Below are 23,727 nucleotides of genomic sequence, written 5' to 3' on the forward strand. Positions count from 1 at the left end.
TTGCTGGAGATGTCTGCCTCAGCATCAGAGACTTTAACAGCAATTGCAGAGAAACATTCACCAATTGACTTCCATTATATATTCATACCTGTTTGTTCCTTAGGATTCAAATGTTCATGTAATTCAGAATGTTTTCTTTTTTCTTTTGCAAGTACTTAGGTAGCAAATCCATCCATCTACCATCTTCAATTATCAATATTATTTTGGCCATATTTTACGATAAATGACCCAATGACAGACTTGAGGCTGCCAGAAGACATCAGAACTTCAGATCAGTGCACGTGCGATCTTTCGTACAAGGGAAAAAGATGCGGGGAGGGACAATCGATTAAGAATGCTGCCTTCCTGGCTGGCAGAGGGCATGGAGGGAGCAGGCCAGGTGCCTGGTTACCGGGGTCTTGTGCCCCATCAGCTGTCCCCAGAGCTGCAACACGTCCGTATGTGCTGGCACGGATAAGCCAGGACGCAGAGGAGACTCGCAGCCTTCTGTCATGGCAGCTGGGAGTCTGGCACCTAAAATAGGGATAGAAATCCTTGTTGAGGCAATGGATCCCTAAGCAGGCTGCCTTGGGAAGCTTCCCGCAATAACATTCGGGTAAATGAGGCGCCTTGTCGTGGAGTGGTTGAAGAAGAAAGGGTTCTTGCTGATGGAAAGCAAATCAAACCAAAACAAGCCGCAGAGATGCCAGTTCAAAGAAAGGTGCTTTAAGTGGCTGCACTTAAAGAAATTAAAAGGTTTCTAGGCAGCAGCAAAACTGCTCTGAACACGTCTTGAGTAAGACCAACCTGCCAGTGATGGATTAGCCACAGGGAAAATATTGTTCTTTCCCTCAGATGGGAGGGAAAATGTGGCTTTAATCACAACACACCTGCTGTAGCACACCTCCCTTCAGTACTGGCATGCAGTCTTCCTGCTGGTGGATGGCATTGGCTGGAGTGTAGAGATACACGCTCAAGCTGCTTTGACAAGCCGTGTTATTTCACGAGTGCTGGAGCAATGTGGATGTTCCTACCTTGCCTCCGCTGTGGGTGTCAGTGTGGTCATCACTAGGAGAGCCCCTCTTGGGCATCCCCACAGCATTTCACAGGATCCTCACATCTGACACGGTCTCTTCAACCATTTTAAGCTTTATTCTGACACTTGAGCAATAATGGTAAGAGTCAACGTGATATTTGCTGCAGTGTTCAAGCCAAGGCATCCTCAGAGCTTAAGCTGCAAGTTTAATGAGCCTTTGAAGTGCCTAAAACATTTTCTAATTTTATTTATTTATTTATTTCCCCCAGGATGCATTTCTGTCTCTAGAAAGAAATACTTAGCACTGGTGGTTTGATGTAAGCTTAGCTGTAAGCATTCTTCCAGTGGCGGTGGGCGTTGTTTGCTTTATAGGAATCTTTTTTCCTTACCTTCCCCCAGATTCTGGGAGGTGTTTCAGCTCTCATCTGTGAGTGTATGAAGGTTCGCAAGCATGGAGCATCTTGCCAAAACAGCTTGCACCCTCACTGAAGTAAGCTGAAATTTGGAAAATGGCATGGTGGGCAATCAGCTGGGGAAATACCTGCAGGACACCTGCCGCAGGGCAGAGGACTTCTCCAGCTGCAGTTCAGGTTTCTTACTGCTCCTCTTGCTCCACAGCTGGGTGAACCTCCTTAGAAGATCTTGACAGCCTCATTTCTTTCTAAAAGTGTGAATTTACCTTCTGAATCTTAGACCTGCTAGGCTCAGTTTCCCCTGCACACTGTTTTTGGCCCTCAGCTCTAGGGAGGGGAGAGGTGTGTTTGTTTGCTTCTGTATAGCTGGAGAAGGAGGCATCTGGGGAAGCAGTCTGTAGCAGTGACTGAAATCCAGTGTGGCAAAAGTCTTAACTCTCCAGTTATGTACTGACGGCTGATGGAGGGTGAGGTGAGTTACAGCTGCCAGAAAGGTGGAGCTAAGACCCACAACTCCAGTCTTCCAGGTAAGATTAACCTTTGATTAAAGTCAAGTCAGCTTTAGAAATGGTGTGTTCCAAGTACCAGATGGATCTGGAGGATGATTTAATCGGGGAGGCCCAGATGTCTTTACAGAAGGCTTCACAGAAGTAATGAAGTGGCCACGGCACTGAAGTGCTTAGGTGCTTTCGTGCCTCCCCCAGCGAGTGTGCCTGGATCTCTCCTTGATCTGAGTACCTCTGGCACTCTGCCCATCGCTTCATCCATTTTACTTCTTTGGCTTGAGCTTGTCCACAGTAATCACCTGGGCTGGCACCTACTGAGGCAGAAATTCTCGCATGCTGACCCTACTGATTGTTTCGCCAAGAAAGCAAAATAGGGGAACCGAGGGGAGGGAGGTCAGGGTGAGAGTGAGCAGGAGGCATGTCTTCAGGCATGTTAAGTGGTGAGCTGATGGTCCATCAGCTGAGAGATACAGCACAGTTTGGACCAGAGGCTGCCCTTGCTGGTGCAATGAATTTGCCCTTTAAACTCTATCAATGTGCCCTTCCACATGCTCAGGCTGTGCAGGAGTCCCAAGGGGCTGCGTTAGATAGTAAAACACTAAAACAAGTCTCTAGGAGGAATAATGCCAAAGCTTCTATCAGTAATGCTTGAGCTATTCCTTATGTGAGAAGTCTCTTTTTAAATCATCTACTTACTTTTTCTTCTCCAGGAGTAGTTTACAACTACAAAATATCCATCCTCAAGGGGACCCCTATATACCTGTTGGAGTATAAGGCATTTCTGAAGCATAAATTAAATATATTTCTCCTGGTGTGCTTTACACTGTTTCACAGGCTAAAAATAAAACGGAGAAGACATGAATTAAAGCAGACAATGTTTTGCCTGACCTTTGAGCAAGAGCAAGCAAAGCGGGCAAGAGCAATTCTCTTGTCCCCTGGCCTCATGGGTTGGCAATACCCTTCCCGTGTAAGTCTGGCTCCTTGCTGTCAGAGAGCAAACAGCCGGGGATGGGTGCTTGCAATGAGCATGGAGATAGTGATTCATTTTATAGATTGTGCTGTCTGAAAGAGACGCCTTCAGAACACCTGTGAACTTAATGAGCCTTGCGGAAGACTGGGAATGATATAAATGGGGAGTGTGTGCATTTCAATAAATTTGAAGATGATAGATTGGATGGGGTCTGTAAAAAAGACCATTCCGATAATCTGTGCCGGCACTAAACAGGTCTTAGAACTTAACCTGCTGCTTCCTGCAGTGGGAATGCTTATTTTTTCCTGTAAGTGACCGTTTGAGACTGAGATTTGATGAAAAAAGGGAGTTATGTTTACTGCTGTCTGTTCTTAGAGTCTTCCCTGTGTCATTTAATAGCATCCAGAAGAGAGAAATCTTGCCTTGGTAAAAAGCCTTTTCTCCAATGTGAATTTTGTTTTCTTTAATGAAAGGCAAAACAGTCAGCTTTTCCTGTTGATGAACACTGATAACCTCTGCAAGGATTTTGTTGTTGTTGTTGTTAAGTACATTACCAAAAAAAAAAAAAAGTGCTCTATTTTAATCCTGTTTACTCTTTTTTTGCTGGAGTATTCAGGTCCATCTTCTTACTTTTATTCATGTAGTACCACAGAGATGCCTAGTGCTTCATGGATTTAAAAAGGAGTCTTGCAATGGTGCTTTCAGGCTCCAAAATGCTTGTTCTTAGTGTGCACCAGTTCTGGCTTCACTGCACCACTTCCAGCACTGGAGACAAGAGCAAAGGTTTTTTTCTGGTACACAAGAGTATGGAAGCATCTAATGCTCCAAGGTTTAAACCTTGCTCTTCAGTCCTTCAAGTAGCTCCCAAATATTAGAGATCAGGCTAAGACTGACTGGATGGATCAAACTACCCCAGATCTCACCTCATTGTCACTTGAAGCATCTCACACTAGCCACCATGAAGAATGAGAGTGGTGGTCTTGTTGGATTTCAGGTCTAATCCTTTGTGGCACCCCTGATGGCTGTAGTCTCCAAAGGTCACATCGTCTTCAGCACAGATATTGTGCACATTGCTGAGGAAGGCATACTAATATATTGATTTACAACTTGATCTAGCTAGACTGAAGCAGCATTGCATGAAGTTTACTGGCTCTCATGAAAAGTTCATTTTCAGTATAAGTTAATTTTGCAATTCTTCTGATTTGGGAAGGACAAAAAGGCAAAATTAGGGGGAGGACCAAAAGGCAAAATTTCCTAGAAAGGTTGGACTTGAAGAGTTTTAAGAAGAAAACACAGGATGTGCTCTGTTTGAGCTCATCGCTTATTTAGTCTATTTAATATACTTAATACCATACCTGTGGTGAGTGAACATTTATTATAATTGCTAATGAAGGTTTTAGTTTTGTGTCATATTTTGTAAATCAGTAACATTTAAGATGAACAGGAACAGGTAAGAGCAGAGCTTTAACAGACTTTCAAGTGATTTAACACAAAGCCTTTTTATTTTAGTGCCTCTGTTAAAGCAGGGAGAGAAATTTGTCACTTGCTTTAAACTGACCCTTGTAAGATTAAATATTTTATCTTATTGTACTGCTGCTGGTGACCCTTGGCAGCAGCTGTGGGTGACAGGTGTGAGAGTGGAAGTTATCTCACTGCTAGGTACTGTCTTATTCTCACACAGGAAAGGAAGAGGGAGGCAAATGCCACATTTGCTTCAGAGGTATTGGCATATTCCCACATCCCTCACTGCTTCCCCCGTAAGTGTCAATCATGCTGTAGGGTACAAAACTGTACATCCTAGCATGCATAAGCCAGTCAGAAAGGAGATTTTCAAAAATACAGTAGGTGGCAGAAAGTGAAATTGGCATATGCTTTCATTGACATAAAGTTCAGTTTCTGACAGAGATCCATAGTGGTTTAAGACTCCTGTGGTATTATGCATGCTTGGCATTAGGTAATCTTCAGCACCGGGGAAAGAGGAGGTGAATGTAAAGTATTGAGTTCTCCTCTTACTTTTATATGTGAATTGGGAGTAGTGATCCCAACACCAGGCTCACGTGGATGTGTAATAATGAACCTGATTTACAGTCAATGACTGCATTTAAGATGTTATCGAGTGCTTTTTCTTCCCTCGGGTCTCTTGTAACCTTCTTGCTGTGAAAACAGTTCCTTGGCACTTGCTTCCTGAGCCCCGTGCTGAACACAGGAGAGATGGTGGTTCTGGGGCAGAAGAGGTCATGTCATTTCTTCCATGTGTAAATTGGACAGGTGTGCCACATGCCAGGATTTCTAAAAATGCAGTACAAAATTACAGGCAGTAAGAAAAAAAAAAAAGTTGCCTATTGCTTCATCTTTAAGAAAAGGAAGACAGATTTACGTGAGGAGAATAAATGAAACTTCTAGGGAAAAGAGAGTGGGAGCCAACTCAGAAAACGGCCATGGGAACCTTGAGGTTTAGTTGCCTGAAATGGAGAGCTTTTCCAACCCCATTTCTGGTTTTCTCTATTCACTGTTTTTTTGTGCCACAGCAACCTTGAGTGGCCTTAGGGTATCAGTGGTTTGTACTGGGGATACGCCAAGGCACTAGTTCAATCTAGAAGGAGTATCAAACATTAGAGGACAGGCGGGCTTTTCTGTCCAGGAGGTGTTGTGGACACTCTTTCTTTACATCATGTTTTCTGTGCTTTGTTTTGATTGATGGCTTTATGAACATACATCTGGCTCAGCTTTTCAAGCCTGGCCTTCAAGAGCTGATGTGTTAACTTCCTAGACAAAGCCCTGGGACTACCCAAAACACCTACCTGATCCCATTGCACTGTATTTTGTCATCTCATTAGCACATATTTTGTCGTTCTGGTCCATCTCGACTTTAGTAGGATGAGTCAGAGTCTGAGAATTGCTTTTTTCTTTTTTCTTTTTTTTTTCCTTAAGACTGCTTTCCATTAAATCTGCATTACCTTGCTGTACTGAGTTTAAATCTTAAAGCTGTACTTAAAGGACCAAAGACGCTTTAGCCACACAATTGCCATTTGACATGGGAAATTGAATGGCTAAGCCCCTGCATATATGTAATAGTCTGTACACCGCTGGATAGATTATATAATTATTCTTCATATATTAAGCAACCAATTTCTGATTTGTGTACATATGTTGGTTCATCCTTTACCAATTTCCTGTGACTGATAGTTTCCAGGAGATTAAAAGAATAGTTGGTTCCTGTCTCTTTTTTCTTCTCTTTATTTTTGTCCTTTAGCAAGAATATTTGTGTGTGTGTGTGTTTAATAGCATTCATTCCCTAGAGAATAATCTCAGTCCTTGTTTTAGCTGGCCTCCTTCTGAGAGTGTGTTAAATCTGTAGCCAAGATCACAGGCAGCCCTGGGCAAATCATTGGGCTGTTATTAACCTGCCGCCATGGCAACTGCTGCTCACCAGCCTGGGGACAAAAAATGTTTTTATTCTGCTGACTTGCACAAAAGGTTCTAGTGATGCCTTGCACAAAATGGCCATTGAAAGGGGAGATGCAGCGATGTGTGGTTGTGCTCCACAGTTTCATATTTAAATCATTTTACTCTGTTGTGTTGGAAGTGGATGTACAGCTGAAAGTTTCAGTGCAGTGGCTGTATGGGAAGTGAAAAGTAACAGAAAATTGGAATTAAACCTTTAAAAAATATATTACTTTTTTGGTCAGCTTTAGTTTGCAGACCTTCAGGCTGCAGTTGCCATCAGTGTGTTATCAAGCTATTTTGTAAAAGTGAGTATGAAATAGGCAAACGTCATTGTGGTTTGCTGTCATACTGTATGAAGATATTTGCTGACTTTGGGTTACAGAGATGGATCATAAAGCAGGTTGCCTAGGAAGCTTCCATTTTGAGAAGAAATCTTACCCAGCTGGGAAGCTGGGTAAGAGTATCCTAGTGCTTGATGAACTTCTAATTTTAGCTGTTTTTTGAAGCTGTTCCTGTTTAAGGTTTGAATTTAAAAAATAAAAATAAAAAATTAGAAAACAGCTCTATTGTTCAGGCGAGGCATGAATTTAGGCTCCTCACAAAGCAAGGGCCTGGCAGCCCTAATGCCAAGATGAGGTGCTGTCCCACGGGTCAGGTACCCTCTGGCAGGAGACTCTGCAGAAGCTATGGTGTTGATTTGGATGTCAGACAACTGTGCATGTATGGATGTTGTCTCATGGAAACGTGCTGGTTTGGGATGCTGTGTGCGCTTGCTGGCAGTGTGCAATTTCCCTGTGAACTGAAGACCCTCTGCCTGCAGGTTGAGGCTTGCTGTGAAGTTCCTGCAGTTCCAAGTTTGGGCAGTTTCCTCTGCCTCACTCAAAACAGCGTGGTTGCTTAACAGACCTCTTAGGATGTCCCTTGGCCATGGCCTGAAACAACAAAGGCCACCCAAATTGTTGTGGTGCCTTCTTACTTGGGCTGTTGGGGTAGAATATGAAGATTATAGCCACAAAGATGCTATGTACTGCTGCCAACAACTTGGAAGAGAGAAGGGTGTTTGCCACCATGAGTCCTTTTCAAGGGTCTGTGGATGAACAGAAGGTGTTGCAATGTGTTGGGATAAGGTATCCTACAAGTTGGGTTGTTCTGCTAGTAGCTGGGGCAGCAGGCTGTGCAGTGTGGGGTACCAGGGAGACAGGTACCTAGCTGGGTGACATTAATCGTTAATACTGGGTTTACACCAATTTTGAGCGTTTTGTCAAGCAGGCTGCTCCCATTTTCTGAAACATGAAGCTTTTCTTGCAGACCTTGTCAGTCTGTTGGTTTTGCTTCCAGCTGTTTTTATTTCCCATCTCTGGTGGGATCCTTCCCTGAAGTGATCAGCATGAGGAGGTAATCAACCTCCTGCTCACCAAGTAGCGAGCTGGCGTTTGGTTACCTCCTCCTTCGTGAGTAAGACCTGGGAGGCCATTTTGTGCTGGGCTGTGGCCATGTGCGTGCTGGGCTGCCATGCTCTTAGGCCTGTACAGTCCTTCTCTGCCAGCCCTGTGCCAGGTGCAACAACTCCTGGGATCAACCCTAGGAGATTTGGGCCTGATGTGGAGGCAGACACAGGTGGAGGTGAGCCAGCCTCACGTGTAGGACATGTTGTGTCTGACGCGTGGCTTGGGAGCTGTGGAAAAGCTGAGGTTTGCTCTGCAAGGCCTGGTATCTGAACTCGACCCTGAACCTCTGTGATAAGATGAACAGCAGAGATGGTTTCTCTGATAGCACACATCTGTGTATCTCGTCCCCTGAGTGCCCAGCTGCCGTGTCTGTCGGTGCTGCAGGGTTTCTGTCCTGGAGGTTGCTCCCAGTGCACAGCTTCCAGCTGCGGGCTTGGCTCTGGATGTTTCCCAGGCTCACTCCCATGCAATTAAACCTCGCCTGCAGTCAGTAGAGTGGCATTTTAAGTCATCTCAGTGGTGGTAGCTGCTTAAGCCTGACTGGGACATTTGCCAGTGGGTCTCTAAAAGGAGAATTTTACACTTATGATCTGGGCTAGGACTTTGAGGAAGCTGGGATGTGTGGATTCGGCTGTCCCATACCCATGCATGGTTTCTTAATTTTGCACCATCCAGCAGGAGCAGCGGGCTGTGGTTCTAGGCCCGGCGCGCCATCGAGCGGGGTCCTAATGGCTTGTGCGTTGCGCGGTTCTATGAAACGTACCTTAATGGAGACAGCTTAATGCCATCACCCCGAAGTAATGAATTGGTATGGATTGCCATTACCATTATAACGCAGTTAAAAGCTGTGTTTGTTTCCGATTTACATTTCCCAGCTCTGCAAGCAGATGGGCTTTCAGGCAGCGCGGTCGGGAGGAGCCTGGTAATTCGGCTGCCACGACCTTATTGCAGTGCTTGCTGAGCAGCAGTTCTGGGGGGTTGTTTTGTTAACTCAGACTGCCTAGACAATAAATTTCATTAAGACTATGATTACGCTACTGCAGACTGTACTCAGGGATCACTGTAAATCCAGTGCATCCCATAAAGCTGGAAATGTATAATACAGCTCCATCTCACTACTGTCAGTAAAAATTGCTACTCTTTGGCAGCCACTAATTTTTTCTGTTGATAAATATCTGTATCTGTATAACCTTATATGGATTTACACACAAAGATATGGAAGAGTGCAGAGTAGTTAGGTTTCACAGACCTAAATATGTTCTCCTGTCAATGAAAACAACAAAGCATCTTTCACTTTTCCAGAAGGCTTCATTGGCTTGAGTGCTTACTTCTCTGGCTTCCCAAGCAGTGCTAGCACCTGGTGCTCATGTCCTTAATACCAGTAATGCTGACATGTGATGAGCTCTGTGTCAGCAGCTGAATTGCAGCGGATCACTTCAGATAAACAGCTTTTTTTCTTTTTCCATTTCATAGGCTGTCTCATCGATCTCCTCTTGATCCTGTAGAGTTAGGAGCACTTGGCCCACTTTCTGGGCTTCGAGCTCACCCCGACAGATCTGTAGGTCACTGTTTTAGAGGGTGATGCTTTCTTGCACCATCTATAGATTTTTGCTTAGCGCAACGTCAGTGTCTGGGCCTTTTATTCCCCATGGCTTTTACCAAGCAGAGAGTGAATATTCTTTTCCCTCATAATTTGCTTTTTGCTCATAATGTTCCTTTGGCTTTCTCTCTTCTGCTTAGGTTGCTTTGAATGTTGCATTAAGTGCCTAGGAGGAGTGCCATACGCTTCGCTGGTGGCAACCATTCTCTGCTTCTCGGGGGTAGCCTTGTTTTGTGGTTGCGGCCATGTGGCGCTTACAGGCACGGTGTCCATCCTTGAGCAGCACTTCTCCACGACTGCCAGCGACCATGCTTTGCTGAGTGAAGTGTAAGTATGCCTCTCATTGCCATTATTCCTGAAGAACATTCACCACAGCACCCTCATGCTGGATGAGCAGAGATGGGTTCAAATCTCAGTCTCTATCCCTGAGCGTTAGGTTGCCTGTTTGTCCAACACCTGTAGGTGTTTTTCAGTGTTTACACACAAAGAGGCAGAGTGTGTATCCTGCTTAACCCATTTGTATTCATGACATCAATTTCATGAGCATCAAGAGACCTCTAAATACGTATATTATACCTACTGCTCCAGAATTATACCTGACTTCTTTCAGTCATCAGAAAGCAAAGATGCACCCAGAGTGGAGAAGCATCTTTTTGCACAGGGCAGGATAAGATCTTGTGCTTGAATTAGGTTCCCCAGTAAATGTGTTGAAACCTGAAGAAATAGTATCCAGCAGCAATACAAAGTTTGAAGGTATAACAGAAATAACTGTGAAGCATTGTTCTGACCATCACCCCTCGGAAGAAGGTGGATTGATATTTTGCACTGAACAGAAAAGCAAGAAAAAAAGGAGAGAGGAAAGATTATAAATAGTATAGATGTTTGTCTTTGCTACTTTAGCCTTTGCAAATAACCACCAGTGAAATGTTAGGGGATTTTGTGTTCCTGAGCTTTCTCAGTGAAGCCTGTTTCAGAGCCTGCAGCCAGCATCCAGCCCCACTGGAGCAAACCCCTGTTTTCCTTTAATGCTGAAGACCATGTAGACCCAAGTGTTCAGTAGTTCAGATGCATGCTGGTCTTGGGAGCATCAGCTAGCTGTGTGTTACATGTCCCCTGATGCTGAACTTGCTGGTCCTTGAGAAGACTTCTGTCCGGTGGTGGACAGGACTTTTGATTAAGCTGAACTTCATGGAGATTGCATGCCAGTGTCAGGATGCTAAGGAAGCAGGGCATCAGGAACATGGGTTCTACAGGGGGTCCCTTCCCAGCTGCCAGCTTCTGCAGAGTTTTTTTTTTTTTTTTTTTAGCTCTTGTGGACGTAGACCTGTCAATCTGCAGGCACTGAGCCTGAGACCACCACAGCTCCCCCCTTCCCATCCTCCGAGAGCACTGACTTCAGGCCAGCAGCACCATTTTGGGGCTTCTCCCCCTTCTAATGCCCAAAGCTGCCCTGTGGCATTGGATTGCACCCAGCCACTGACCTCTGTACCCGTTGAGGCTGAGCACCACGTCCCCAGCTCTGTTGCGTGAACCACAGGGATGCTGCCATTAGCATAAAAATTTAGAGAAAAACAATGAGCAGCTGTTCCTAGAATTTGCAAATGAAATTGCAAAAGTAGCCACAACAGGCAGCAAGTTTTGAATTTTGGAGAATGGTTGACAATGTTTCTTGTCGAGGCAGCATCAGCAGCTGGGGGGCTGTGTAATTCCTACCAAATTCTAGCTGTAATTCCAGCTGTGGTCTCTGGCTCTGTGGAAGTCAAAAAAGAAAGGCAAGAGAGAAGAGATGCCAGAAAGGGGCAAATAATTTAAGGCCAAGAGATGTAAAATCAATGAAAAATATATTAGTAGGGCCATCATTTGTAGAACAGATTTTTAACCAGGTTTTGTATTACTAATTTCTGGTAACATGCGTAGAGTCTCTCCCAGACTGTTGGTGACAGTGAAATGTCTTCTTTTATTCTCCATCAAATGCTGAGTTAATTTTTTCATGCTTTATAGTGCAGGTGCAATGGATTTATCCTGTTATTTTGAATCACTTTGGAAAATAAACATGAACACTATTTCACTTCCCACATATAATTTTAAATGAGCAATATCCTATTTTGATACAAGGGTGTGCTATCTGTCTGGATAACATTTAACTATGTAAGTGGTAGTCATCAGTTTTCTTTAAATGAAGCTAAAACATGCAGGTGCTCCTTGAAGAAGCTAGTTGGGGGAGAGTAGTGAGAATTGTAAAAACATCTAAGGGAAAAATATATATGCATTTGTTCCAAAACAAACAAACGCACAAAAGCATCGGTATAGATCTACAAAGTTAATTTTCCTGTTATGTGAATATATTCATCTGAAATAAACATCTCAACAAAAAAAAATATTTATTTTTTTAAAGGCATGAATTCTGGAGAAGTTTGCGATAAAGTATAATTTTTGGAGACCAGGAGAATTGTTGTATAGGAGATCTGGCATTCTGGTCCTCCAAAACAGTCAGGTTCACATACTGAATCCATAACTGGATCAGTAATATTATAAATGATTCCTTTCCATTTACCTGTTCTATCAAGAGTAAAAATACTGTAAGAGTTTCATTACAGATGGTAGATTTGTAGGGAATCAAGAATCTTCTCAAATAAGATTCAAAGGAAGTTCTTATGCCACGTGTCCTGTGATCTTCTTCCTCTGGACAGTTCCAGACTACCTCAAATGGAAGGATTTCCTAAAAATTTGCTACGTGTTTTTATAGATTAACTACATTTAAGGGAGCTTAAAACAGCTGTGTGAGTTCTGGCACTGAAGCTATCGGCTTGCTTGGAAGTACCCTCCTAGGCTGTGGAGCAGACCATTCCTCAGAACTCTCTGCAACATTTGCTGAGTTTTGTATCAGACAAGTTCCACACAGATTTCTGTAAACATATGTTAACTGGATTTTACATGTCAAAACAGTGAATTTTGGGGTCTACTTCCTTCCCCTAAGCCAAAGGAACCACCATGGAGCATGGTCGTTCAGCCAGTAGTTCAGCTCCAGCCTTTTCTGCTTCAGTGCATGCTTTCTGTGCCATAGCTATTGGACATTCCCTGAGTCAGGTGTCAGGATCAGCCACCGGGGGGGGGAAACCAACTCCATGGTGGATGCATGAAATGGAGTCTTCCAGCTTCTGACTAACAGCAGTCAGTGTAGGAACTGCAGCACAAACAGTGGGCGCAAAACTAGTGGACATTGGTACTGCTTACCTGTAGAAGTTGTAGCAGCACTTTCCTGCAGCCTGTTTGCTTCAAATGCTCTAAAGAGCCTTGAACTGTGTTTCTAGAAAGTGAGTTGACTCATACCTGTTATGATTAGGGAAGACTTGCTTTGCTTTAAAAGGAATTAAATCTAATTACATCATTTTTTCTTTTTCATTTTAGAATACAGCTAATGCAGTATGTAATTTATGGCATTGCATCATTTTTCTTCTTATATGGAATAATCCTTTTGGCAGAAGGCTTTTATACAACAAGTGCTGTGAAGGAGCTGCATGGAGAGTTCAAAACGACAGCTTGTGGCCGCTGCATCAGTGGGATGGTGAGTAGCACTAGAAGTGGGAACGTTGTCGTTCCTTGCTAAAACCTGTCAGGCTTGGTTTGACTCCTGTGTCCCTGAACCACAATGTATTGCCGCCACCTCTGTTTAACTCCTTGTGGGTGAACCAGTCCCTGTTGCTGGTCCCTCTCTGAACTTTGTGGATGCTTGGTCAAACCCAAGTTCTGCAGGTTGACTGGTGGGGTGCTACCGTGGCCTTCCCCTCATAAAGCTGAACCCACTATTCGAAACTGGTGGAGGCTGCTGATTTTGAAAAACTCTGTGTGAGACAAAATGAAATTTGCACTTTTGAACGCAGAGTACACTGATAATGTTTAAGGGCAGATTGTAAGATGGCTGTGGTTTGCAGAGCTATTTAAATAGCAGACTGCAATGCCTCTGACTTCCATAGTCTATTTTACATGAGAACGTCTGGATCCTTCAAACAAACACTAATGAATGAAGCTTCACAACATCTTTGCACTTGAATCAAGTATTTCTGTCTTGCTTTTGCAGATGGCAAAAGGCATATGGATATAATAATGAGTCTTTTTTGCAAAGCTGAAACAGAGCCTTAAAGTTACAAGCCATCTTCCCTTCAATATACTTCTGTATTAGAACATTTTAAACAAAGTTTAACTAAAAATAAAACTTAAGATTCTCATCCACATTGCCCCCTAGGGCGCACTCTGCAAGAACAGAAACATAACTATGTTTCTAAGACAGGATTTCAAAGTTATTTCTGAAAATCTGAATTCAAAGCTTGTAGTTCTGGAGGAAGCTAACCAGTATGACAGATCACCCACGGGAAAGTGTGGGTGAGAAGAGAAGAGGCTTTTGATGTGATTGTTGCATTTTAATATACAACCTATATCCTGTACTTAAAAAATATGTACTTTCAGCTGGTTAAATACAAAGAAGATGCATGTTTATTTTCAAAAGGGTTAAGAATTTTCCACTGTGCTGTCGGATACTTACTGAATTTTTCAAGGGCTAATAAAAATAAGACATCCAATCGTTTTCTAGTTAAGTAGCTATTTTCTTGCTCTTTTCTTTGAAAGTATCATCTTCACTGAGGAGCAAAATTATGTCTAAAACAGCATTTCCAAAGATCCAAAATACAGTAGAAGCATACACATATGTGCATCTCGTTACTGCAGATAGTTGGGTAGTTAGAGACACGTCATTGTCAGCTGCTTACACAAATACCAGTGTGACACACAGACATATGACACAAAAACATGTTTTCATGTTGTCCTGTATTTGTTCAGACAATGAAAGAGAGAATTTAGCAGTTCAGTAAAGACTTGAAGCTCTGGTAAGACATCTCAGTGGTTAGTGGTGACAGCTATGGCATATGCCACTGTCTCGTGCTAGAGCTGCTTAAAACACCAGGCTTTAGAACAAGGTTTGTGAGGAGAAATAACATCCTAACGGACTGGTGGTGCCTGCAGACAGCAGCTTTTAACCATCCACTGGTTTTTCTGCCTATTTGATCAAGGACACTTCTACTTGTTCCTCAGTTACATCACGGAGATGCGCGCAGTCCCTTCCATGTTGCATAAGGTTACTACAGAAGATAGTCTTTTGACTTGACTGAATTATTTCTGTTGGCGGTCGTAATGCAGAATAACTGTTTCCAACAATTTATCTGTATTGTGTGTGAGAGTGATTTTGTTTTGTTTTCTTAGCTATTTTAGGAGTTAAAGGCTTCCCATTCTCCCTCTCATGCATATTTCAAATACTCACATGCAAACCCACGTTTTATGTATAGTGTATCTATAGAAATCCTTTAAACTGGTCCACTTGGTTGTTACCAAAATCCATTGAGGACTTCTAGTGTCTGGCATGATGTAGGGTATTTTAGTTCAGTTGTATTAATTCAAGACTAGCTGTTTTTGTGTGTGTCTTAGTTTTCCAAGTGCTTCCAACTCCCCACCTTCTTTCCCTACAAAATCTAACCAGTTACAAAATCTAACCAGTTGCTCAACTGGTTGCTCCAATGTTGCTCAGTGTGTCTGGACACACCTCTGGGGATGCAAACTTCCACTGCTGCAGAATTTGTTCAGGCCGTCAGTTCTGGGGTCAGGCTGAGACAAACCCCCTTTCAGAGCCTTTCCCATCTTTGCTGCTGTGGCACACAGGTTCCTAATAAGAGTACAGTGCTCTAGTGGAAAGTAAAGCCTTTCCAATCCACCTACAGTTAAATAATGGTGATGAAAGAACACAGAAGATATAAAGATGTTTCCCCATTTTGCAAGGGGAATCCAAACCCTAGCCTCTCAAGGAGCTGATGCCAGAGCTCATGAGTTAGCGTTTCACCATAAAACTTAACATGGAAGAATAGGAGAGAGGAGGTCCAGTGGGAGCGGAAAGCTGGAGTTTTCTGAAGTAGTGAATGCCATACTTGATAATTTTACCAAAGAAAATGCATGTAATATTTAAAAAAAAAAAAAGAAAAGAAAAAAAAAAAGAAAAGAAAGAAAGAAAGAAAACCCAAACCAGCAAATTTTAATGGGAAAATCCATGATCATCTGAGCTGAAGTAAGTAATTTTTGTCTTGGCAATGTGTATTAGTTTTCTGATCTGCTATAATGAACATGGTATGTTTTCAAAAATTGGTATTCTCAACTGTTACATTCAAAATTGATTTCAATAAATCAGGGAGCACAGAAGAGCTCTGCATACATCAATTCACTCTTGTTTTGATTTGCAAGTTGTATAGAAGTGCTAGTATATTACAGTTAATAAAAAAAAATCCTTAAATTGACTTTTGTTGGAATTTTATTGGTTTTAGCCTACAACCTGCTTAGCTGAGACTCTTGAGAAATTAATGAACTGCTCATTCAGGAGGCCACACTGCTTGCTCAAGCAGTCAGATGAAAAAAGAAATGTCTGAATTACTTTCTCAGAAGCACTTAGAGTACCAAAGTATTTGTAAGCAACATAAGCAATGCTAATGTTGTTAGTATGCATGGAAATAATGAAGTAATTTAATGGAAATTAAATACCTTATTACTTAATTTCTGAAAATATGCTTAAAGACTGTACTGAAGCATTTTTTTTAAGGAAAATTCAAGTATTCTTTTCAAAGAACAAATATGAAGTGCATGTGTTTTCTCTGCCCAGTTTGTTTTCCTCACCTATGTGCTTGGAGTGGCCTGGCTTGGGGTCTTTGGCTTCTCCGCTGTGCCTGTCTTTATGTTCTATAACATATGGTCAACTTGCGAAGTCATCAAATCTCTTCAGACAAATATGACAGTTCCAGGGGACCAGATCTGCGTGGATATCAGGCAATACGGTACTTATTTAAATCCTGATTAAATGCTTTATCCTTTCTCCTTGGTCTATCTTCAGTAGTTTTGTTTCAGCTTTACCAAATGAACCAAATGCAAAAGCATCTTGTGTCCCTGAATGTGCTATTACTTTTCTAATTAATTCAGATTACATTGATCTCTTTCCAGATGCAGTCAGTTTAACTGAACAGGCAAGTCATTTATCTAAAATGATTTTGTAGCAGCTTCCAATACCATAATATTAGGTGTAAAAATAGAACAGCCTCAAAATAAACTGCTTAGAGACAGAGCTGAGAGATAACCAGAATCTGTTTTCTTAAACCCATTTGTGTACATATATTTCTTTCAAAAAGCTGTTTTTACATTTAATTATGAAGTTAATGCCTGAGTTTTGCTGTAACAATTACTTTCAATTAAAACCAAACACCTGCAATCAAGGGTCTGCCTCAGATATTAAAGAATTAACTCTGCTTTCTAAGTACACACAGAAAACTGGGGGAGGGGAGGGGTGCAAGTAGCAGAGCAGTGGCGCAATAGCTTAAAATATTGTCTGGCCTTTCAAATACTTTAGTCATTAAAGTGAATTTTTCCTGAAGTTAATCTCATCTTCCCTTGTGCTGAAAACCTTCTGTCACAGTTACTTTGGGCTTCATTTTAGCTTCCATGTTCTAGGAATGTTTGTTTCTTTGAACTAATTAAATCAAAGCTGAGGAAACAGATTCACAGTCGAGAAAGCAAGCAAGCTTGGTTTTGCTTTCCTGTCCTGGCTCTAGGTCCAGTAGGAGAGAATAAGATGTACCAACTTTAAAAGCAAGAAGTCCCAAATCAAATGTTTGCATCCTATTTCAGCAGCTGCCAGCAAGAGGCTGGGAAGTATGCTTTCTTCAGTAGCAAAGCCCAGGAGTGCAGGGGGAAGGTGCACTCCTCCACCCTTCTGCTTCTCCTGTTTGTTTTGCAGCTGTGCCATGGCTGCGTGGGGCTGTTTTTTTCCTCTGATTGATAAAATCATTTGTGTTTCAATGAGTGGCGGGAGAGAGCAGCTTCTCAACATGCTGCTTGTGTCACTGAAGTGTCTTCTAGTTCTGGCTGGAAGCAATAGCTGAATGCTGTCAACTGTATCTTGCAGTTGCAGAGAAGAAACTGGCTTTAAAGTAAATCCTATAAAGTCTTTCTGAAAGCCATACTGTCCTGAGATAATTTCAATGACCTGCCCCTTACAAAGTTCCTAATTCCAACCAGCTGAGTTTGAAATGTGAGTTGCACTGGGGAGGTGAAGTGCTGTTTTCCTTTTTCGAGCCATGGCTTCTGCTTAAGCTTTACATCTGTTACTGGCCTAAAAGTTTAGGTTATTTTAAACTTTCTAGATCCCATCAACTTTTCAGATTTTCAATCATGTAAGAAAAGTAGTTGGGAGTACATGAGGTATAGCAGACCAGATTCTCTTGTAGCAGCTCTCACTTAATGCTTTTTTACCGCCTGGAACTTAAGCAGAAGAAAATTCTTGTGTAGTTCTCCCCTCCAGCTCCACATTCACCCTCTTCTACAGCAGTTGTTCAAGTAGAATTTAATCTAGTAAGGAATTGCACATTAAGTGCTGTCCTGAAAGATGCCAAGTATCTCTGAGATGCAGATGATCCCTTTCAGTCCCCAGTCTCGGGGAGCAGGAAGTATGAGACTGGACCTGAAGCGCAAAAACCCAACCATTTGGCTGCCATATGGGAAAACCACATCTGAGAACGTATCTTGGCAGCAAGCCTTGGTATAAGGAGAAAGTGCAATTTTAGTGAGCTGTTTAATTCCTCCTGCCAACTCAAAGCTGTACTGGTCAACGCGTGGATGCCCAAAATGGGAACACAACTGGCAAGTGGGCAGAAAAAATAATAAAGGAACAGAAAGTCTGTGTTGATTGCTAAAATTAGTGGTTTCTTTTTTTGTGGTATTTCAGGTATTATCCCGTGGAATGCTGTACCTGGCAAAGCCTGTGGTCCGATCCTGGAGAACATCTGCAACACGAACGAGGTACACAGGCATGACCCATGTGCGGCTTATGCCTCCAGGTCACTTAGGCACAACATAATAACTAACTTGGTGAAAGCTTGTGGAGGAAACTAATAATAAGAGTAGAAATTGATTTTAGCAGAATATTGAAACTACTCTGGCTCTGCACATCCAAAAAAAAAAGCGTTTTCTAAACATTTTAGGTTTTTAAAGTTTTGAAGCTCTTGCTATGAAGACAGGTTTATTATCTTTATTCTCTAAAACAGCTGAAATGCATTTTATACTATCCTCAGTTACGTAAACATTTTTAACGTTGTTTTTTTGTTTGTTTGTTTGTTTTCCCTAGTTCTACATGTCTTATCACCTGTTCATTGTGGCTTGTGCTGGAGCTGGTGCCACTGTCATAGCATTGGTGGGTAGCATTTTTATTTATTTATTTATTTATTTTTACTGCGCAATGTGTTCCTTTCAGACTTAAGATGCTTTAAGATCAAATTTTATGCATCTTAAAAATGCTGATACTAGACATAAAAGAGGGTGAGCTGTAATCACTGTTACTTTCTGCTAAGCTTTGGGCATTACGAGTCAGCAGGTCCCACACTTCTGCTTTTAAGAAGTCATCTTAACTCACCTGCCCTATCCTTAGGAAAAAAAATCTTTGCATGTCCTTTTAAAATCCTACTTCTACCCACTGTTGATATTTTTCTGTTCACTATTTCTTTTCACTGTTGTAGTTTATTTGATCAAAAGCTTGTAACCTCTTGTTCTTTTTGTCTGGACCCAGGCAATTTGACTAGTCCAACCCTGCAATGCCAATCACAGGTAGCAGTTGGAAAAAGGGATGTTAATAAGATGACTTTTTTCACGCGTCTAATACTTACCCTAGCTGCCAGCTTCTAACTTCCTATCAGCCAAATCTAGGTGTAATGGTGCCTGTTCTTTGGCAAAATAGCCTTAGGCCTGTGTGTAGATTATACTCAAGGGACAAAAGGCAAGTTAGTTATCTTGCATCTTCACCCTGGAGGAAGCTCGGAATAGCATCTGTTGTAAAAGTATCAACGGTTGCCCAAGTGGGCTTGAGCCGTCACCTTGTTGTATCTTACTCTCCTGTATTTTGTTCTCTTCCACCAGCTGATCTACATGATGGCTACTACATATAACTATGCTGTTTTGAAGTTTAAGAGTCGGGAAGATTGCTGCACTAAATTCTAAATTGTATAAGCCCAGTAAAGAGCTGCATTGCTGTAGCTTGAAATACCACTGACACCCTAGGCTAAAAGTCTAGCTTTCTGAATTTTGTTACAGTAATTGTAAATAGCTTCAGTAAGCCTCATTTAGCTTATCAGATTAATAAAATGACTTCTTGTATATGAACTATGATGTGGATGAGATCTGGCTATTTTTTCCTGTTGAGAGGATTCAGTTACTGTTGGACTGTTTATAAATCATCCTTTGGAAGATGGGACTTTTTCATTTGAAGTCTCCATTTGTTTTTTAGCAGTCATCTCTAAAACAAAGACTGGAACAGTTCAGGGTCAGAATTACTCATCTATTCTTCATCCTAAACGACAACTACAAAAAACTCTGAGCATACAAATATATATGATACAAAATAAAAAGAGTAATAAAGTAGTGCCAATCTCTTTTGGCAGAAATCAGAAGGCCCAGTATTATGAATTAGTCGGCTTGTCTTTCTGGTGTATGGATGATTAAGTTGATTATTTTCTTTTACTTCATTTTCAAATAACTGCCAAATCATGCTCTCTCTGGAAGGAAATACATCCTTGTATTAGCTCTGCGTAAAACAATCACATTCTGGTTTTGGACCCTAAACTTGTAAGAAATAGCATATAAATAGTTTCTGTTCTTGTATGGCTTGCACTTTAGTAACTGATTTCTCAGTAGCCAGATCTCAAAAATGTAAGTATGACTGCACGGGAAGCAAAACCATGCATAGATCATAGAGACATTTTTACACTGTTGGGGGGAAAAAATAAAAAGTGAATTAATGTGTTCAGATGTAGATTTTTTGCATGAAGTATGGTGAAAAGATGTTGGGAAGAGATGAATTCAAAAACTAGGAAAAATCCACACAATAAAAAAAAAAAGCTAATTATGACGTAAAACTTTTCACCTGAAGTTAGACAATGGGAGATTAAAATGTAGTTATAACAATACATGATTAAGACTTCTTAACCCAGAGATTGCATGCTTTTGCTTAGTTTTGGACTCGTGTTTTGTTGTTTAATTTTTCAATGTGTTAATGTAGCCTTGTTCACGTAAATAAAACTGTTTACAATTTCAGGCTTTTTCCAGGGGGAGGGTGGAATTCTCATCTGCTTGTTGGGGGAAAAGAATTACCAGGAGCTGGGCTTGAATATACATAAACACCACAACCTTAGAAACCAGTTCTTCTGAGCACCTCTTAGTTTACATAGGATCTAAATTGCCACGTATAAAAGTTTTTTTTTTTCCCGCTTCTCCCCATTCTTCATTTTAATTGATCCGTATAACTCTTCAGCTCATTTTATTACTGTTGTACTAACTTTCTCTAAGTTGTGAATAACCAACCTAAATATTAGCATGCAAAATTCTAGAGATCTTTGAAAATAGCCTCTGTGCTTGTTTTAATAACAGAATGCTTATTAACGTAGAATAACTTTTTTTGGTCATTATTGTAAAGAGCGTCTATTAATCTAACTAGCAGCTTGCTTTGCCTCTTGACATGCTCACTAGCCATCATGCTCACCCTTCTCTTCCAGATCCACTTCCTCATGATACTGTCTTCTAACTGGGCCTACTTAAAGGATGCAAGCAAAATGCAGGCCTACCAAGATATCAAAGCAAAAGAAGAGCAGGAGCTTCAGGATATCCAGTCTCGGTCAAAAGAGCAACTCAATTCTTACACATAAATGTTTGCCACAGTAATTCAGCAGAAGAATTCTGTAGCTCTGACAAATCAACAAATAGCTGCTCTGCAGTACAGATGTGTGTCTACCAAACAAAATTATAGAGAAGTGTAAAAGCTTCACGTTCAAGCTCCTGGAACACATTACCCATGGGAAGATTTCCCTATGAATCTTCCATCTCACGCAGAGAATGGAGGTTTTATTCCAGGCATTTTAAAAGGCAACACTTCACAATAAGTGACCAAATTATTCTACTTTGAGACGTTCAGAATTTACTATTTGACATGCAGCATGAATTCCTGCACAAAACTGTGGCAGGTGCTCCAAACCAGCAAGCAGTAAATGTTTGTACAGACCTTAGACAAAGGCACGTGTAAGATGTGTGATTTAGTATCTCCTCAGTATACATACCAAATGGAACTGTGGCTGGCTAAGATTTCTGATAGCCTGTGCTTATTTGGAAGCACAGTTGCAGCGTTTTATAAGTCATAATAGGGCAGCCTTTGAACACTCTTTACATGGGCCACAGGAACAGCAATCTACTTTTGTGCCACAGTTTTTTACGATGAAACAGTCACTCTCCTGTGCTTACATGAGTGTTGAGCAGATGTCCCAAGTTTTAATCTTTTTATTAACTATTTAATGGAATGTAGATGCTTGGATCTGGATAATGATCCCCTTCTTTGAAAATAAATGTCAGCTTTGCCTTAATATTTATTTTCTATAAATGTCTTAGCATTTATATAGTGGCAGGAGACCATTATCCTTCATTTTAAGTGAAAAGTGTTACCTTATTAAAATGACACTGATGTGACTACTCCAAACGAGCAGATGACGAAGTTTGCAGAGTTTTACACAATAAAAATGACAGCCATAAAGCAGAATACAGGATGTCCACCTTTTCTCTATCTTGGTGCTTAGCAAATTTATAGTCAGTGCTTATGTGTTTTCCTTTTTACAAATTAATTAGCACATTAAGAAAACGTGGTGTTCAGAAAAAAAACAACAACACAAACTGGTGCCATTTTAAAGTATTTCCCATAGAAGTCTGCCTTCTAATTAATGTTTATTTCAGAAGCTTTCAGTGATATCTTGAGTATTAGTGATGGTATATTTGGTGTTTGTTCTATATAATATATATATATATATAAATGTGGGGGGAAAAGTAAAATACATCAGTCATTTGAAAAAAATTGAATATTCAAGTCATACCCATGTTAAGCTGACGTGTGGTTTGATCGTTTTGACTGTTTGCTGAATATAAGTAAGTCAAAGGAAGCACAAAACTTCTTTTACGTCAGCATTAAGAGAAAAGGCATTTTGGGGGGTATTAACTTCAGCTATAATTTTTCTGTTTAATATTGAAGTCTAATTTGACAGTTTAAAAAGGGGGCAAAGTTGATCAGTGTAGAGCAAATATGACAAAATAGCCTAGTGTATGTTCTTACCTGTTGCATGAAGGAGACATTTCTACAGCAATGCAGGTGATGTTCTAGCCCAGTGTTTGCATAAGGGTAATAATGGAGGCAGTGTCTTAAAGCCTAATTCTTTTCTAATTCAGTGTAGCTATTACTGGGAGTTTTTGAAGTTTTGTTTAAGTAGTCTAATATTTTTATGTAAAGAGCATTAAATTTTGCTATGTATAAATTTTTGTAACCTAACAGTGAATCAATATTTTCTATCAGTGCCAAGGGCTTCCTGTAGTTACATCCAAGTGTTAAAATAAATATTTGTAGATAATAGACAACACTTGTGTATGCTTATTTTAAAACAGACCTACAGCTACTCTATACTAGTGCATCTCTGTTTTATATCTCTATCTGAAGTTAAACACATTCTGTTCAATATTGTCCATTTGATAATGTACTGCGAAAGGCTGCCCTGTAGGTGTATGCTTCAGCATGGTAAGTTTTTCTAGCATTAACTACTGATAGTTGTTCCAGGGCAGCATAAAGCAACAAGCACTATTCAGCCCGTGCTTGACATCAGACAGAACGAATTTCTGAGGAACTTTGTAAATTCCATCTTTGCTGCAACATAAAATTAATTCAGCAGCATGTAAAATTAGACTATCCCCTAAATATTTTGTCTTAATTTAAAAAAGAAAGTGTGTCTCATTTATGGTACACCACATTTCAACCTCCAATGAATTCCAGAGGGAGCTTCAGTTTTGCCCCTAAATTCTGTCAAACTTGGCTTCATGTTCCTGTAGTTAGGTCAAGGTAAGCAGCCTCCAATGCAGTGCAAGTTGTACTATATGCTGCCGCCCAAAATTACTTCATTGATAAAAAATACTGTATTTTATACTGTAAATAAAGTTTAATGATCTTGCCTTTAATCTACCTACAAAATGCAAAGCTTAAATAAAGATGAGTTAAATAGCATTTTTTATTTGAATCTCTCGGTTCTGGGCTGGTTAATACTAACAAAGCATGAGAAAAGGCTGCTTTTAAAAGTGTTTGTTTCTCCTGCTGTAGGAGTAAAAAGGACAAGTTAATGTGGTTCTGTCTCTGCTCTCTAAAAAAGCACAAGCCAGGGGTTTCTACGGGATATCTTTAAAAAC

At 41.0% G+C, this 23,727-nt stretch overlaps 1 protein-coding gene across 5 annotated transcripts in view; it reads left to right on the forward strand.

Annotated features, from left to right (window-relative positions):
* Positions 1–23,546, forward strand: part of GPM6B (glycoprotein M6B) — a 109,328-nt gene extending 85,782 nt beyond the window's left edge. For 3 of the 5 annotated variants that reach the window (XM_050708056.1, XM_035542294.2, XM_050708058.1), the window contains 6 exons: positions 9,540–9,726; positions 12,808–12,964; positions 16,091–16,262; positions 18,203–18,276; positions 18,602–18,667; positions 21,018–23,536. In XM_050708056.1, coding sequence (XP_050564013.1) covers positions 9,540–9,726; positions 12,808–12,964; positions 16,091–16,262; positions 18,203–18,276; positions 18,602–18,667; positions 21,018–21,167 — 806 coding nt within the window. In that variant the 3' untranslated portion in view covers positions 21,168–23,536. Of the gene's footprint in view, positions 1–9,539; positions 9,727–12,807; positions 12,965–16,090; positions 16,263–18,202; positions 18,277–18,601; positions 18,668–19,386 lie in introns of all 5 variants that reach the window. The other 2 variants (XM_035542295.2, XM_050708057.1) reach the window with 2 other exon arrangements.
* Positions 23,547–23,727: the final 181 nt, after the last annotated feature.

This window comes from Cygnus atratus, chromosome 1 (genome assembly GCF_013377495.2).
Source record: "Cygnus atratus isolate AKBS03 ecotype Queensland, Australia chromosome 1, CAtr_DNAZoo_HiC_assembly, whole genome shotgun sequence".
NCBI classification, from domain to species: Eukaryota; Metazoa; Chordata; class Aves; order Anseriformes; family Anatidae; genus Cygnus; species Cygnus atratus.